The sequence below is a fragment of the Propithecus coquereli genome, unplaced genomic scaffold (genome assembly GCF_000956105.1).
Source record: "Propithecus coquereli isolate 6110/MARCELLA unplaced genomic scaffold, Pcoq_1.0 Scaffold218, whole genome shotgun sequence".
Lineage (NCBI taxonomy): Eukaryota > Metazoa > Chordata > Mammalia > Primates > Indriidae > Propithecus > Propithecus coquereli.
In genome coordinates this window covers 4,995,056-5,013,843 of record NW_012146967.1, presented here as the reverse complement: position 1 = coordinate 5,013,843, position 18,788 = coordinate 4,995,056, and the positions used below count along the sequence as shown (strand labels likewise).

The window sequence follows — 18,788 nt, the reverse complement described above, 5'->3', positions numbered from 1 at the left end:
AGGCACTCTAGCCTGGGCAACAGAACAAGACTCTGTCTCAAAAAAAAAAAAGAAAATCCCTCTTCCTAACTCTAGTGTAAGACCCTGTTTTAAAGGATAAAACATCTGGAGATTAAGGCATAATACTGTTTATGAATCTTAAAAATAAAATTTGGCTTTCTCCTGCTAATGACAGGAACCCTATCCCTTCAATTTCCCTAATATAAATGATGTCAATAATAATGTCCTGGCTGGGTGAGGTGGCTCACACCTATAATCCCAGCACTTTGGGAGGCCAAGGCAAGAGGATAGCGTGAGGCCAGGAGTTCAAGACCAGCCTGGGTAACACAGTGAGACCCTATCTCTACAAAAAATAGAATAGAAAAATAATGTCCATAATATAAATGATTTTCTTTTTTAATTTTTAGAGATAGGGTCTTACTCTGTTGCCCAGACTAGAGTGCAGTGGCACAATCAGATCATGGCTCACTACAGCCTCAAACTTCTGGACTCAAGGGATCCTCCCACTCTAGCCTCCTAAGTAGCTGGGACGATAGATGCACACCATTACGTCAGGCTAATTTTTTTTTTATTTTTTAGAGACAGGGTCTTGCTATGTTGCCCAGGCTGATCTTGAACTCCTGGCCTCAAGCAACCCTCCAGCCTCAGCCTCCCAAGTAACTGGGATTACAGATGCAAGCCACTGTGCCTGGTTTATATAAATGATGTTAATACCATGTAGGAGGCCAGGCGCAGTAGCTCACGCCTGTAATCCTAGCACTCTGGGAGGCCGAGGCGGGTGGATCCCTTGAGCTCAGGAGTTCGAGACCAGTCTGAGCAAGAGCGAGACCCCGTCTCTACGATATATAGAAAAAATTAGCCGGGCATGGTGGCGCATGCCTGTAGTCCCAGCTACTCGGGAGGCTGAGGCAGGAGGATCGTTTGAGCCCAGGAGTTTGAGGTTGCTGTGAGCTAGGATGATGCCATGGCACTCTAGCCCGGGCAACACAGTGAGACTCTGTCTCAAAAAAAAAAAAATACCATGTAGGAGACGTTGTTATGAGACTTACCTGTAGAAACTCGTTTTAAACCTCACAGCAACTCTACGAAGTAAGTCACATTGTTACTGCCAGTGTGAAGATGAGGAAACTGAGATCCAGAGTCCCAAATCTGGGAAATGGCAGGGGCAGCATCTGAACACAGGCAGCCTGGCTCTGGAGCCCACGCTCGGAACCATTGTACCATCTGATGCTCTTCTGAATTAACTGGACTGAGATCCCCACATCTGATCTGGCTAAAAGGAATGGCTATCAGGTAAGAAAGGTTTTCACAGCAACATTTTTATTTTAGCCACTTTGAATGGAAATCTTTCTAAAATGTACTCTTCCACCATCTCTCATACTACATCACTGAATATAATTTAAACATTCTGTACAGTGAAAAGAACATGGCTCCTGCAGTCAGAAAACCTGGGTTCAGATTCCTTTTCTGCCACTAACAGGTGTGTGTCCTGGGCCAGGTCATTTCACTTCTTTGAGCTTATTTCTGTGAAATGGAGATGATAATACCTATACCTCATTGGGTTATGAAAATTCAGCGGTGCACTGGAGATAAAAAACTAGTGCAGTGCGTAGAACATGTTAAGAACGCTACAGATAGCTGTTATGATTGTGATTTACTGACTCCTACTCTGCTCTCCTGCCCCTTCCTGGAAGAAGGCAGGCCCTGCAGCAATACTTTCTGCCTTCCACATGGTTACTTTTAAACTTCTGCTGGCTTCACTACAGTCACACCAACTTCTTGGGGTTCTCTGAGCATCCTGTGGCCTCTCCTGCTCAGGGCCTTCACAAGTATTTTTCACTCCCTGACTGAAATGCCTACTCCTCTTTTCCACCTAGTAATTCCTACTTGGCCTTAAGATTTGGTTCATGATACCTCTTCCAGGAGGCCTGTCATTCCCAGGTTTTCCTTACACTCCCTCAGCACTCTGCACACGCCTCTGTTGAGGTTCTGAGTACTTTCCTACTGGTTTGCTAGACCCAAAGCTCTTTGAGAGCGGACATTGTATGATATCTTATTCATGTCTGTCTCCTTAGCACCTGGCAAGTGCCTGGCACAATGTCAGTGCAGAATAAATATGTACAGAATGAATAACAAAGTCTCAGCATTGTGTGTGAAGAGGCCAGAGTGTGCATTCATTTCTTTTACCTTGTCTGATTTTCGCAACACCCTTGCGAGTGAAGCAGGCTGGGTGCTAGCTCCCCATTTTAAGAATAAAGGAACAGAGTCAGAGGGGTCCTACTGCCCGACTCAATGTTCCTCCCCCCAGTGACCATACTGCTCTCCAATGAGCTGTAGGCTTTATGACATCTGCTTTTGCTCCTTAGAGGCCCTGCTTTCTTTCTGGTTCTTAACTGTTTCCAAATCTGTGAGATAACGGTAGAGTTTGGCTCCTAAAGGTGAAGTGTTATACTAAGGTGGGCTATTGTATGCATAAAAATAAAGTCTCCTTGCTTAGTCTAATATGTGAAATGAAAGGTAGAAAAAAGTTTTAAAAAGATATTTTAAAGTATACTTTATGCTTCTGAAAAACTTAAGATGTAAGCAAGTAGGAGTAATTGTAACTACAGATAACATTTACTGAGCACGCCCTGTGCTAAGTGTGTTACATGTATCATCTAATTTAATCTAAATAATCCCATTTTACAAATGAGCAAACAGAGAAGTGAGGAAGCAATCTCAAGAGAACAAAGCTAGTACACAGCAGACTAAATAAGAATCCAAATCTGCTGAATTCAAGTCCAGCTTTTAACCACTTTATTAAACTCTGCCTCTTAAATCTGAAAAACAACCCTTTCACTTCTCAGTAGGGCAAACCTCAAATGCCAGGATACTGTATCGGTTTTCCTTGACTTAGAATCTACTTTTATCTTGTCAAGGATGTACAGTGGGGCCGGGGCGCGGTGGCTCACGCCTGTAATCCTAGCTCTCTGGGAGGCCGAGGCGGGAGGATTGTTTGAGCTCAGCAGTTCGAAACCAGCCTGATCAAGAGTGAGACCCCGTCTCTACTAAAAATAGAAAGAAATTAATTGGACAACTAAAAATATATAGAAAAAATTAGCTGGGCATGGTGGCTCGTGCCTGTAGTCCCAGCTACTCGGGAGGCTGAGGCAGGAGGATCGCTTGAGCCCAGGAGTTTGAGGTTGCTGTTAGCTAGGCTGACGCCTCGGCACTCACTCTAGCCCAGGCAAAAAAGTGAGACTCTGTCTCAAAAAAAAAACAAAACAACAACAACAACAAAAAAAAAACAAAAAGGATGTACAGTGGCACTGAGTCATGTCTTAAAGTTTGAGAGAGGCGTGTTGTATAGTGGAAAGATTACAGGCTTGGAAAGAAATCTGTATCTCAATTTGGCTCCACATCTTTTCTTCTCAGCTTGCCTCTCTGTCAAGTGGGGCTGATGGTAGCCGTCAATCAAGACTGGTAACGTATGGAAAACGCCTAGGAGAGCCTGGCACACAGCAGCCACTCAACAGATGGCAGTGACCACTTTTTACCAACTATTGTTGTTATTCAGCCTCAGTTTTGCCAGAGGGAGAACAAGTCTAGTTATTAACATAACTCAGAATTTAGTTCATTAGTGGATCAACAAACAATGCCTGACTGTGCCAGGCTCTGGGCTACCTGGCCCAGCCTTAGGTTGCTTAGAGGAAGTGCATGTATTCTGGAAACATACAGATACCTGAAGGGATATCTCTGAAGTGGCAACATCACAGGATATTATTCTGAGTGGTAGTGAATGGGCTTTTATTGATTTAGTAAAACCTAAAAGTAGAGTAACTTTGAAATGTAACTGTACCCTGCTTCTCCAACATAAACAAAAAAATTCCACTTCAATGGGATGATCTTTAGTGGGAAATCATCAAGATACTACCACATGATTTTCCTACTATTCCTTAGAAAGCAGGACTCAAAACAAGCAAAACCAATCAACCAAACAAGGAAAACCAAAAATCACTCCCAAACCAAAACAATACCGAAAGGCCACCTTTCACTAGGGAGGTAGTCCAATTTCCCTTCTCCGTGTCAGTCAAAGCTCCCCACTAAAAGCCCACCCCTGCTGTGCTCACTTCCACACTGCTCACTCTTCCCTCAACTCCACTGCACTGGAACTCCCTGGCCTCACTAGCATGAGACCAGCCTACTCTTTTTTTTTTTTTTTTTTTGAGACAGAGTCTCACTCTGTTGCCCGGGCTAGAGTGCCATGACGTCAGCCTAGCTCACAGCAACCTCAAACTCCTGGGCTCAGGTGATCCTCCTGCCTCAGCCTCCCAAGTAGCTGGGACTACAGGTATGTACCACCACGCCTGGTTAATTTTTTTCTATTTTTAGTAGAGATGGGGTCTCACTTTCGCTCAGCCTGGTCTTGAATGAACTCCTGACCTCAACTGATCCTCCCACCTTGGCCTCCCAGAGTGCTAGGATAACAGGTGTGAGCCACCGTGCCAGGCACAGACCAGCCTACTCTTGAAACTATCTTTCCCCTCCCTCTGTGATTCTCCTCTAACGTAACTGCCCCCTCCCCCTTCTCTTATACAAGCATCTTGGTGTAAGTGTTCCACAAGACTCCACTCTGGGCTCAATTTCCTCTTACCATTTACTTATTTCATTTATTGTATATCTACCCCAATTTCTAACCCTACGTCCAACTGTTTTACCAAATTCCAGGTCTTGCATTTCCATTGCTCTCTGGAAATTCCCACTGAGATGATGATTATAACAACCAACACTTACTGAATGCTCACTAATGTGCTCAGCATTGCGCAAAGACAAAGTTCCTAAACTTTCTTGGTTCACAGTGCTCATGTGGATTTTCACATGGTGATTGCTTTTTACCAGAGCAATTACACTCAGCCTCACAAAGATGTGGCACTATTGAAAGGAATGTAACGTACATTGTTGAAACCAGGAATTACTTAGATAATAGTTCAAAAGACATCTGACAGATGTCGAGTATTGCTGTTTCCCTTGAAACTTTCAAATCTTTAAAATATCCCGCGTTTTTGATGTGGTACCCTAGAGTGCGTTGGCCCCGAGGCTCTAAACACTTTTATGTGTATGCCTCGTTTAATCCTCAACAACCCTACGAGGTAAGTCTGTTAATACCCACAACTTGGAGTCCAACATCACATTGCCTGTGAGTGGTAGACGCAGCACTTGGACCCAGGTGGCCTGGCTCCATAGGCCACTTTCAACCACTTAGCTATGCTGAATCTCCTGATGCTTGTATCTCGAAATCTAAATCTAACTTGCCTTCTTTTCCCAAACCAGCTATTTTTTCTCACCTTCTTTATTTTTTTTTAATTTTTTTGAGAGAGGGTCTCGCTCTGTCCACCTGCTTTCTTTTCGTTATGGCCCTGGTCATAGAGTGTAAGGTAGAAAGCTCACAGAGGCCTGCAGCAGTTCTGCCAGGTGGTTCTCCAGTCTCTGCTCACTGTAGGCTGAGGGAACACTATTCCTGAAGCATTCTCTTCTATCTCTGGGGGGACTTTGAACCTGACTTTTATGTAGTTCTTTTTTATACTGAATCAAAACCCAGGAAAGGATTTTTTTTTTAAAGCTTCATAGGAAATTTTTATGCCCAACTCAGGTTTAAAAAACACAGCATACACACCAAGAATATTTGTTGGATAAGTAAGTGATTAAATTCAGATTAATGACTACTTCAGATTTTTTTGGACACACAATAGTAATTCATAATAGGGTTTTGTTATAAATTAAAATTTGTTTTATCTAGTAATTGCTAGCTACATGGGGGAATTATAGATGAGTAAGTCCCTAACCTTGATGAGATTATTATTTTCCAAGGTACCCAGGTTCAAACCTTAAGAGACATCCCTTATACTCGTTTAGGTTTTTGGCTTGCCAGATGCAAGCCCCGTTGCTGGATCTTGTCAGTTTTCCTTCAGAGTCTCTCCTGAATCTATCTGTTCAACTTTATTTCTCTCATGCTTTTATTACTGACCTTCTGGACTGTAATAGCCTCCTGGGTGGTCTGTCACAAGGCTCCTCAGTCTAATCCACCTTGCACAGCTCTATCATTTTATTCTTTTTTTTTTTGAGACAGTCTCACCATGTCGCCTGGGCTAGAGTACTGTGGCGTCAGCCTAGCTCACAGCAACCTCAAACTGCTGGGCTCAAGTGATCCTCCTGTCTCAGCCTCATGAGTAGCTGAGACTTCAGGTGCGTGCGACCACGCCCAGGTAATTTTTTCTATTTTTTTAGTAGAGATGAGGTCTCATTCTTGCTCAGGCTGGTCTTGAACTCCTAAGCCCAAGTGATCCTACAGCCTCAGTCTCCCAGAGTGCTAGGATTACAGGTGTGAGCCACCACCTGAACCACTACCAACAGGCCCATTTTATTCTTAAATTATCATTTAGATCTGTGGTCCCCAACCCCCAGGCTGTAAAGCCTACCAGTCCCAGGCTGAACAGGCCACACAGTGGGAGGTAAGCTGTGGGCAGCAAAGCTTCATCTGTATTTAGAGCCGCTCCCCATTGCTTGCATCACTGCCTGAACTCCATCTCCTGTCAGATCAGCAATGGCATTAGATTCTCATAGGAGCTCAAACCCTACTGTAAACTGCGCATGCGAGGGATCTAAGTTGCAGGCTCCTTATGAGAATCTAATGTCTGATGATCTGAGGTGGAGCTGAGGCGGTGATGCTAGTGCTGGGGAGTGGCTGCAAATACAGATTATCATTAGCAAAGAGGTTTGACTGCACAATAATAATGTGCTTGAATCATCCCGAAATCACCTCCCCCTCCCAGCTCTAGTCCGTGGAAAAACTGTCTTCCATGAAACAGGTTCCTAGTGTCAAAAAGGCTGGGGACGGCTGATTTAGATCATACCTACACCTTGCTCATAAAACTCGAAGTGCCCACTACCAAGGCCCTTATTTTGGTATTTAAGATTCTCTACAATTTGCTCCCAATCTATTTTTTCAATACTATGTTTTCATCCATAGATTCATTCACTTGACATATACTTACAAAGTGCTTACCAAGGACCTGGAGGAATTGAAGGTACTATTAGGTGACTAAAACCGTCCCTATCATAAAGAAGCTTATGTCTCTAATGGAGGAAATGGAATATGTACAAAGATAACTCCAAAATAAGGAAGAAAATGAGCACAATAAGAGAGACAGCAAGGTGTTTTGGGAGTTTAGGAATTAATCTGCCTGGGTAGTTCAGGATATCTTAGAAGGGAAGGCAGGGGTTCAATTTGAAGGGGAAGGTCACTGCAAAAAAATGAGCACAGGATCGGAGAGGTAAGAACATATGGGAAACAAGTTTGATTTCCACATGATGTATGTAAAGCAGACCAATAACTAGTAAAGCTAAAAAGGGAGGATTAGGGCTAAATCCAGATAATTATGAATGGTTGGCCAAGGTCTGGACTTTGATATTTAGTCATTTAACAAATATTTACTCTCTGTCTACAATAGGCCAGACTATAGGTTAAGCACCAGGGACAGAGCAAGAACAAGACAGACATGATCCTGGTCCTCTTAGAGCTTACAGCCTAACATAAAAGCAGTGAAGATCCACTGAAGATGCTCAACACAGGACTGTCATCATTGAGGGGGTACTTAAGATCATTCTGGCATCAAAGTGTAAGATTAACTTCATGGGGGAAGAAATAAAAAGAAATGAAAGGGAGGGGAGAGGCCCAAGATAGTGGCAGTGGTAAGGGAGAAGATAAAGCCTTGAAAGTTATTAGCAAGGAAGACTCTCAGGATTAATACTTGAGTGGAAATAGGCAGAGGGGAGCAGGGAAGAAGGAAAAGTAAAAGTGAAGTATAATATTGGAAACAAATCAGAACAGTGGTTGGCTCTGGGGGTTGGGATTGACTGGGAAAAGGTATGAGAGAGCTCTCTAGGATGATGCTGATGTCTGTATCTTGATAGAGTTTTGGTCACACAGGTGTGTGCATTTATCAAAACTCATTGAATGGGATATTTAACATCTGTGCATTTCACCATATGTAAATTTTATCTAAAAAAATCTCTGAAAATATTGAACTCAAGTTAATGATATGCAAGCTGATGTAGGGGTGAAGTGTATGATACAAACGACTTACTTTGAAATACATTTTAAAAAGTTAAGATAGACTGATGCATGGACAGACACATGATAAAGCAAACAGCAAACTAGTGACTATAGACTCTTGGTGGAGGGTATGTGGTGTTCATGTACAATTCTTTCAATCCTTTTTGTTTGAAAATTTTGTTAATAAAATGTTGAGAAAAATGGTAAGCATACAGTTTTGAGAATGGGTTGACTGGTAGGACACTGGGAATATAGAAGGAGATGCGGGTTTGGAGCCCAGGATGATGAGCTCAATTAGGGACCCAAGGGCTTGAGGTACCCAAGGCATCTGAGTAGAAATATTTAGAAATATTTACCAGGCAGCTGGAGATGCAAGAGTAAATTATTTACTCTGCTGCATCCTAAACATGGCTGCCTCCATGTATTCCCTTCTTCGAGCTTCCTCTGAACACCCTGCCCTCCCGTGTTCAGCACTGTACAATCAGTTCATGGCACTATCATCTATCACTAGACTGGAAATTCTTAGGATAAACAAAATCTTACATAGATATTTCATAAAGCGGTTTTCAAATAAACAAATGAATAACACCTGACTTAGTATTTGAACATCCAGGTCTTTATGATCACACTGATTTTTGGCTCGGAAAGTATAGTTTTGTTTTTTCTTTCTGAGACAGATGTACACACACACACTTTTTTAAAAGGCAACCTCTGCAGTGGGGAAAATAACTTCTACCTCATAGACAAATGAAATTCCCATTCCTAAATTTTTCTTTTTTTTTGAGACAGTCTTGCTTTGTCTGGATAGAGTGCAGTGGCATCATCATAGCTCACTGCAACGTCAAACTCCTGGGCTCAAGCAATCCCCCCAGCTCCCACTCCCGTCTCGGCCTCCCAGAGTGCTGGGATTACAGGAATGAGCCACTGTGTCTGATCTTCTAAAATCTTAATATATCCGATTTTCTCTTCTTAGTAGCTTTTCTTTCAGATTTAATCTGACACTTCATTTTGCAGAACTATAAACAAAAGAAGAAAATGGTTGTCCTTATGTAGCAAAATTATCCTCGATTTCTTTCTTTCTATTATTCCAGGTTTCTATTATTCTAAATTTCTACAAAAATTTTTACTTTGATAACAGGGACAAAAAGTCTATATATTAAAGGAAACCATTAATGACACAGTCATCAGACCCTAAAGTATACTGTTAGAAACTTTTGAGTTGTGAAGAAAGAAATCAAACCAAGTTACTGATTTCTCATTCCTATAAACTAAAATAAATTCTTAAGACTCACCCCCCCACCAGCTGACTGAATGGACCCCCTCTTGGCCAAAACTAAATTGCCTGCCAGGAGGGAGGTCGAACATGCCTCATTATGTCCCCCTCCCTTCTAGGAGACATCCTTTGTAACCCATTAACAGGCCTAAGGGAATGCAAAACAAACCTGCAGGTCCTCAATTTACACAACAAACATATGTCTCAGTGGCTTGTCTCTGACTGACAGCTCCTTATCTTAAAACATTCCAAGCCTTTAGACAAAGCTTCGTGTCTTTAACCAATTACAAGTCAAAGAATCTTTAAACCCACCTATAACCTATAAGCCCCTCCCCCTTCAAGATGGCCACCTTTTCCAGTCAAACCAGTGTATGCCTCCCACATACTGATTTATGACTTTACCTATAAAACCATCTCCCTGAAATGTATAAAACCAAACCGTAACCCAGCCACACCGAGTCCACTGGCTCAAGACTTCTTGAGCGTGGCTCCGGGTCATCGCCCTCAAATTTGGCTCAGAGCAAATCTCTTTAAAATTATTTTATAGAGTTTGGCTTTTTTTCCGTTGACATTCCTATCTCTCTAATCATCAGAGAGCTCGCTAAGGTCAAGAACTATGTCCCTGCTCATATTTGCACTTCCCGGCACTACCTCAGCATTGAGCTTGGCATACAGTAAACAAGCACTCAAATGGTGAAAGAATACACATTTGACACTAGAAAGAATACTATGTAGCAGCCAACTCCAGTTAGTGGAAAGCCATTAGCTTATTCTGTTATTTGATTCCTCATTATTCTACCAATTCTGACAATCTATTTTTCAAAATGGACTCAAAGAACACCTTTTATACTTATCCCAACCGCCCCAGGCAACCGTGCTGCTAAGTGAAAGAAATTGGGTTTAGCTCCTAGGAATTCTAAAAACCAGTCAGAATAAGCAATGGTACACCTAAACCTATTCTTGGCACAATGGGAGAATAACTCAATTAAGAAAATCCATGAATAATTAAGATTGCTCCTATTTTTGTACCAGGTAGACTCAACCATTGGTAATATTTTATACTTTATATCATTCCAACAGATCTCCCTGACCATGTTAAATTCTCAGTGGTTCACCTCAATTGTTTAACTCCCAAGTCTACTTACTATCTAGGAAGAACCTGCTTCATCTCTTACCTCCACCGCACTTTAAAAAATGTTTTTACCTTTTCTCCCCTCTCCCGCTCTTTGTCCTTCTCTTCTTTCTTCTTTTTTTTCTCACTATGCCCGTCTGTGTGGAGGGCAGGAAGTGGCGGGGGAGGGGCAGGCGCTCCAGCATATGGGATGGCAGGAGGAGGGGCAGGTGTCATTGTGACCTCTCCCACTGCTGCAGCAGAAAGCCCTGAACTTCTCTTGGACTTGGAGTGTCGCTTCTCTTTGTGTTTTTCCTTGTCCTTCTTCTTTTTGCTCTTCTTTGACTTCTTTTTCTTCTTGATTTCCCGGTAAGAATCATCTATCACTAACTCCCCAGCCTCTAGTTCCCCCCCGGAGGATGAGTCTGATTCTACTAGAATAGGCTCAAGACCTGAAAAATCAAGGTTAGCACTGTGGGATTCTGGGAACTGGGAGGCGTCAGACCCACAGCCTTCAGGGCCAGGAGATGAACGTGGGTCTGAGGATGACTTGTGCTTCTTCCGGGCTGTTCTCAGAAAGCTCTGTAGCTCGTGTCCTAGGAGTAAAGCACCTTGCTCATCCCGAGCTGATTTCTTTGAGGATTTTTTCACAGTCGCTTGTTGAGAGGGATGTTGAAAAGACTCCTCATCCACTGAGCTGCTTCCCTTCTCCTTTGGTGAGAGAATAAGTTTCATCTTTAAACCATCAGGCTCACGAAGGGTCAGTGTCTCTGTGTTCACATACAGCGGTTTCATTTTTTTGGATTTGTGGGAGCCACCATCCTCCAGGGATAGTTCCCCACTGCTTCCGCTTACTTTCTTTCTGTGGTGTTCCTTTCTACTCTCTGAATGGCTTGAAGAGCTGGAGGATTTTTCCCCTGTCTTTTTGGAGGGCTTGGAGCCTGCTGCCAGTGGGGAAGTGATAGCTCTTAATAGGTCCATGGCTGTATCAGTAGGTTGTGGGCTGGACTTTTTCTTTTTCTTCTGTGACGATTCCAAAGACGAAATGTCTAGAAATAATCAAGAGAAGTACTGTCAATATGACAGGGAGCAACTTCTTACGCGTCTCCTCTCTCACCAAAAACACCCACCTAACAAAAGGAAGAGGCTAACAGGAACGATTTGAAGGGAGACCCTTTAACTGATCCTAACATTCAGAGATGATGCCCATGTGCTTCTTGGCTTGGTATACTTTGCCTCTGACCCTGGAGACAGTTCTTGCCACTAAAGTTGTTTTTCTTCACTGAGTCTTCAGAAGCAACCAGAGAGCATACCCAGAATAGACTATAGCTGTGGGATTACAGGTAGTTACAATTTAGATTGCAGACAGAGTATCATTTGTTTCTGTGTTCAGGACAAACCCATTCTGATAAAAGTTTAGTCTCATCAGCTATGTGCATAACACAGCTAAGAAAACTGGTTCTGTGAGTGGATACACACTGGCTGAGAAGTGACCCACAGGTGCAGGCCAGAGGGCCCAAGGACTACATACGGCAGAAGGGATGCTAGATAACAATGGGCACAAGATAAGTGGATGATTGGGGGGAGAAGGAACCTGGTACCTGGTGTATCACAAATGAAGACTGTTCTTCTATGCTGAATCCTCCAAAATACCAGCCCTCCACCTCTCTCCTCCTTCACACTGGTTTATCGGCACTCAGAACAAGAACCACTGTCCTGTTAAATAGGCCACTGAGTCAGCAACATCTGGATCCCTTTCCCCTACCCCGACTCCAAGAACCAGTGATGTGTTTATCCCACCTGTTGCCCCTTTCCATCCTTACCTCCATAGTAGTAATCATCAGAGGAGTGCTTCCTCTTCTTCTTGTGCGTGTCCGTCCCCAAGAAGTAAAGTTCACTATCCTGCAATCAGACAGGAGGAAGAATTAACCAATACTAAGATGACAAGGCAAGAGCAGTTTGGAACCACTCCTGTTCTTTGATGATATTTGACTTTGGAAAACAAAGTACAGGAAATAAAAACAGAAGGAAACAATGTTTTATCTTTCTTTTTCTGAAGTTTTTAAAGGACACTTCCTTCTTCAAATATTAGGAAATATGACAAGCAGTAGTTTAAAACTTTCCTAATTCAAATGTTTAGGATTTACCTTTAACTTCTTCTTGGAAGAATTCCTGACCTGAGCAGCAATTTCTTCCTCTTCCCTTAAAAAATCTTTATAAGAACGTTTCTTTTCTCGTTGGCTTCGGCCAGCTGCAAGTCCTATGTCCTCAAAGGTGTGATCACCATCAAAGCAATCTGAGAAGCACAAGTTCATTTGGGAAAAGAAATAAGAAAGTAAGTAATAACCAATTACCATGCATATAATGCAATAGTCCCTCTATTACCAAATCAAAATAATGTTCCAGTAAGTCCACTGAAATACAGAGCTAGACCCAGGGGGACAGAGTATTTCTTGATGACCTGGCTGCAAATACAAGAATCAAACCTGAAGAAACAATGCTTCCACGCTATGCAAAGGTTCCATGTGCATCCTCAGACATGGTTTCTTAGCTGTGATTTGGCAGGTGGACACAGACTTGCAGAGGTAAGGCTGAAAAGAATGAGGATTCATGTGCTGTGCTGCTCTGTGGGAGTCCAGTATATGATTCCTATCCCCAGACTCCTGCACACTGGAGCTGGCAAGGACCAAGAGTGCTGCAGGGGATCACCCCAGTAAACTAAGAGACTCATATTTCAGATTCTCGTGTTGGAACCCCTGTCCTGGTTTTCGTTTCCATGGGCCCAATCTGGGGATGACGTGGAGGCTGAGTGTCATAATAGTGCTCTGGACCATCACCTGGGAGTCCAGGCTGTGATGCCCAGTCCTGGTCTCTATATCCATGGGCTGCAAGGATTGAAGAGGATACCCCCTTTGGAATGCTTCTCAGATTAAGGGGTCATACCTTCTTTCTTCACGGAGTCATCATAAGCCATGGCGGTCCTGCAAGGCCTTTGAGAATGTGTCACTGTGTCCAGGCTCCTTCCCGTCTACAGGACCAGGTCTGAGAAACAAAGAAGGAAAACCCTCCTGTAATGCGAAATCACTGTGGAGAAGCAACCTTCCAGATGAAAATGCGTAGTGATCCAAGGGCTGACTGGAAGGGCAGCAAGAAATAAAGGAGTATCTTGTCACCACCTCATTTTGTTTGTAAATACATTAGGGTTGAAACTGCAAACTAGGCTTAATTAGATTTCAGTCATGAATTAAGGTTGTCATTTGGGGAAGTATATAAAATACCTCTTATATAAAAAATATTTTTGAAATTAATGAGAATTTCTGAAGTGCCAACAGGACTGGGTAAAAGCTGACATTAAGTCAGAGGGATAGGTTCGTTCAATCATGGTTACAAAATGCAAAGGTAAAGCAAGAGTAGAGGAAGACAGATTACACCAAACACTTGAAGACCACAAAATCCTACCAGTTGGACTGGAGAAATGGTAAAATCTATTGCATTGCAATTTAAAAAGATATGATGATAACAGCAAAGGGATATTAAGACTTTACAGCATAATTTCTTTTATATGTATTTTGTTGGGCTATGTGAACTTGCTTAAATTTATAGAATTATAAAAATAGGTACGCTGCTTACGTTAATCTATGTTAGTATGCTGTTTTCACCACTAACAAGCCTTTCTTAAAGGCTAGGTAAAAACAGGGAAAGTTATCATTTTTCATTGGTGATGAAATTTTTATGATTATTAAACTCTTTTAAAATAAGAAGTATGATATCCTAAATAATGTATCAAAATCAGAAAAATTATTTGGCATTCAAGTTTACATGTCCATTTTGACTTTGAAGATGACAGTGCTATAGCAAACTGCACTGTAAGGTAAAGTTCTTCAAATACTTTAAGGGAAAGCAATGTTACAAGTCCTGCAGGAAATTTAAAAATTACATATTAAATATTTTGGAAATGTTCTCATCCAGCTAGTTAAATGCTTAAAAGTTAATCTGATTGGTCATTTAGTTTTATTTTACCTTTGTTATTATAATGGGATTTAGAAATACTGAAGGACACTGCAATGATACATTACTAATCCCTTCAGGTAGGTATGGACAGTACTGAAGTATGAAACTTTTGTGAAAGAAAAGATGAATTTGATTAACAAGAGAAACTTTCATAATAAGAGTTACATTTAAAAAAACAAAAAGCAAAGACTTATTTGCATAAATCAGATAAAATACAATGCACAGGTAGGTCTAAGTTGAAAACAGAAAAAGAAGTATTACCAAGAATGATTTACAAGTAAGATTAAGAAAAGAAACATAAAAAAAGCATTTCTCCACGTTCCTGAGAAGTGAAATGAAGAATGGCCTTGGTCAAGGTAAGAGAAGCTAGAATAAAGTAAAGAAACTATATTAACTGGATTATTTTAAAGATAAACTGGAGAACTGCTTGCTCAAAGGCCTTTTCATAGGAGACGAAGGGGATATAAGGTCAGGCTTCAGGTAAAAACACGCAGAGGCAAGATACACAATGTAGCCAGTTTTCAAGTTCCAGCATTTAAGTATTAAACTGTCCTAAATGGAAACTGCTATCCTCCACTTTCCACTCAAGTGGTGCTGACTCTAAAAGGGGTGCAGGTAGGGGAAGGGGACTGTCATATAGGGAATTATATCCATTCATTTGAAAACAGTTTATCTTTTCATTGGCACTAAAATATTGAGTTTATAAGAAAAATACACAGATCATGTTGGTTTTCATTGATTGATAATGCCAAGAACTACCACAACTAGAGACCTCAAGTCAAATGCTTTTCATGCCAAATGAATTTTGGCAAAGAATGTTTGAGAAATAACGGCAAAAATCTTAAAAATTCAGTGTCATAAATATAGTCATCAATCTGTTGACAACAACAAAATGCACTACTAAATGTAAGCAAAGGCAGGTCCTGAGACTTATAAGTAGGCCTTCCCTGTGGTAACATCAAAACCAACATAAAACAGCTGAGCAATCTAACAGACTAGAAATAAGTCCCTCTGAACACAGTATGAGAAAGAAAATGACTGTGACTTACTGTATTATGGAAAAGCATTCATGGTCTCATAACTGACTGCTTTAAAAAACAACTAGTGGATTTAAAAAGTTGTGAGAGGGCATAGAAAATTATGAACTGCTCCTCAGAAGTATAGGCCAATACAGAAAATGTGCTGGTGTTAGCATTATATATTAGAGTTAGGCCCACTACTGTTCAAATTTTCTTAAAAACACTGAAGAGCATTTTATAAATTATAGGATTAAACAACCTGAAGAAAAAAAAAATGAATGAGGCTTGAAGATTAGTCCAATTCACTAAAGAACTGGGGCAGCCGAGAGCTTGAAAAACTAAAATTAAACACAATGGACTATATCATAGCTTGGGCAGTGATGGGCTCCGAATTTCTAGGTTCTTTAAAATCAGGGTATTATTGCAGTTCAGGGGTTAGTTTTAGTTGCTGACTCAGAGGACAAAGACGATACCAGATAAAGAAGTCTCAAGCAACAGTGTGAAAGAAAGGCAGAGTTTAGTTAACATTTATAAAAGATCAGATGAACCCCTGATATTCCTTCTAGGCCTTTAATATTATCCACAATAAATTCAGAGTTCAGGGGTAGGAAGCAGATTATGAGGATTAATGCAAATGAAAAATATTGGATTTGATTTTCATGTTAAAAAACAGGTCATAATTACATTAAATGTTGGCAAATGTAAAACAGGTATTAAAACCATTCTCCTGAATTCCGTAATTTTGGAATTCATAAAATTCAATGTTGTCAACTTCAAGAGGCAGGGATAAATTCTGTCTGTCTCAATGTGCTAAGACATGACAACATAATAAAAAGTTCATCATTTAATACTGTTTATGGAAGAAATATGCATCATAAAAATGTATACCTATGAAATGTGCAAATTGTGAACTGGTTCTTCCCGGACTTTTCTTCAGGATACGAAAAAGGGGAGGCAGAGTTCCTTTTGCACTTGTAAATAAATATACAAGTTATGTTAAGGCATAGGTCTTCAGGATGACCAAAGTAATTGGGGATCTGATGATCTAAAGTCATCAGATAGAGTACTTTGTAGTCTATACTGAAAAAAAGTTTCAGAAGGTGGTTTTTTGAGGTAATCTGAGCTGTAGCAATCATTAACAATCTTCTTCATCCAATAATGTAAATGAGTATTGAAAAAAAGGAAACAAACTAAGCCTCATAAAGTGGGCAACAAGAGAAACCCTGAAATACAAGTCTAGTCCAGGATGATAGCTTTGCCCAAGATTCCGAGTTCTCTTCTTCCTGCACTCCTTTCAAGACCTCAAACTGCCAGTCAGTGCAGGTAAAAAGGAAGATGCACATCCAGCTGTTGCCGGTTTCTGAAATTTTGTTGTTATTGTTACTTCTAGTATTTGAGCAGGTGATGCGATGTCTTCTCATTTTTCTTGAGGTTTCCTCCAATCTCTTTACACAGCGACTCCGTATTCTCTTGCCACTCCCTTCTCCAGGGACCTACCTATATGCAGCACTCACAGCCCCTGCCAGCTCTGGAAGCTGCAGAGATCCCGACAGCCTGGGATGGGGATTGAATCCTCTCATTGCAGTGCAGTTAAGCGGAACCACGACCACCGCACAGATCGGCTGACAACACACATTTCCATAGACCAGCAATAGAAATTTTGACAAGCCTTGTCCAATCAACAGGCTTTATTTGGGATTCAGTTTTTTATTTATTCTGCTGTGAAGGAATATCATCAGCCACCAGCTTAGCCATCAGAAAGAAGGGAGGTAAATTTTCTCCTTTTTTGCACGATATAAAGTGAATCTACAAGTAGTAGTTGTGGAAGGAAGATGGGCCTGTATGGAAAAGAATCCCACTACGAAGGTACGTTCAAACTGGATGGCACGCAAAGAATACACACAATACCAGGTTATTAACACAAACAGCCCCCAGGACCACCATTCTTATGGCCCCCACGGCAAACCAATGGGATTCTCCCGGCAGTTTTGCAGCAACAGCTAGTTCAACAAAGCTCTGTGAAGAGGAAAAGAAGAAAGCTCCTCGTATCCTCTCCTGCCAGCCGAGGACCCAGCCATCCCGTCGGCCCGGCCCTGGAGCCCTTTCCCCCTGACAGCCTCAGGGACCCCCGCATCCTGCGTCCGAAGTTGCAACTCTGCCCATACCCGGGTTCCCGCGTCCCTGGCGGCCGCACGGCGCCCCCGAGGGCGGAGACGGTCCGGGCAGGGGGAGGGGCGGCCCCGGCCCGCAGGCCCCCGGGGCGGCCGCACGCCCCCTCCCGGCCCCGCAGCTTTCCCGCCTTCCCCATTTGAACAGCTCCCGCCCGCTTTCCTTCTTCGGCCCGCTCCAGCCCCTTCCCGGGGGCGGCTGCGGCCGCTACTCCAGTCCCCGGCTCGGCCCCTGGGCTAGGCCGCGACGGGCCTGGGGCGTCCCCGGGGAGGTGTCGCGGGCCCAGGGCGGCGGGTGGCAGCAGGGCGGGGCTGCTGCCGCCTCAGGGTGGGGGCCCAGCCTGGCCTCGTGGGGGCTCCGCTCGCCGCTACCTTCACTCGGCTCGCCCGGATCCCGCCTCAGCGCCGCCGACAGCCGCCATCTTGGAGAAGGAGAGAAAAGCGCGAGCCGCCAGGGAGCCTCAGTCGAGCGCAGAGCGCAGACTCCGGCTCAGGAGGGGGAATCCCGTTAGAGAAAGAACGCCGAACGCATCGAATGAAACTCAGCTTGCTGAGAACCGGAGTTAGTATTTATTGAGAATTTGTTGTGTGCCAGGCTTGGGCTAGAAGCTTTACGAATATTATGTCATTTAATTCTCTCAGCATCTCTGTGAGGTCGGTTTTGTCACAATTTGCAGAAGAGAAACAGGCTCACAGAGGTTAAGTGACTTGGCCGACGATGCATAGGTAGTTGGAATGCGAGCCAGGATTCTACTCCAAATCTTCTAATTCTTAATGCAGTGCTTTTCCCCAAAGACTGTGCTGTTTCTTTCAACATATTTTTATACAGTACTTCTCGTCTTTGCAAAACCTATGTCCATCCAGATTAATAGCGGTGGTGCTTATTTGGAATTTAGCATCTGCATTTGGATGTTTGGCATATCTGGAGTGAGGTGGAAGACGATGTATCTTTGTAACAATGCACTGTGAAATGATTTGCATGGTGAATCGTCTATATTCCTCTCCCATAAATTATTTTCATTTAAAACTTAGAAACAGTCTTAAGAGTGATCAAGAGATGTCATAAACAGGAGAGAACGCGGTTTTTCTGATTTGTGGATTTTTCTGATTTTTT

At 42.5% G+C, this 18,788-nt stretch overlaps 1 protein-coding gene across 2 annotated transcripts in view; it reads right to left on the bottom strand.

Annotated features, from left to right (window-relative positions):
* Positions 1-18,124, bottom strand: part of HMGXB4 (HMG box domain containing 4) — a 34,277-nt gene extending 16,153 nt beyond the window's left edge. The window contains exons 1-6 of one of the 2 annotated variants that reach the window (XM_012644735.1): positions 18,047-18,124; positions 13,420-13,518; positions 12,624-12,772; positions 12,300-12,378; positions 12,078-12,192; positions 10,570-11,525 (exon numbers count right to left, since the gene is read on the bottom strand). In XM_012644735.1, the coding sequence (XP_012500189.1) occupies positions 10,570-11,457 (888 nt within the window). In that variant the 5' untranslated portion in view covers positions 11,458-11,525; positions 12,078-12,192; positions 12,300-12,378; ... (1 more) ...; positions 13,420-13,518; positions 18,047-18,124. The remainder of the gene's footprint in view (positions 1-10,569; positions 11,526-12,077; positions 12,193-12,299; positions 12,379-12,623; positions 12,773-13,419; positions 13,519-18,046) is intronic. The other variant, XM_012644734.1, reaches the window with a different exon arrangement.
* Between the last annotated feature and the right edge of the window lie 664 nt (positions 18,125-18,788).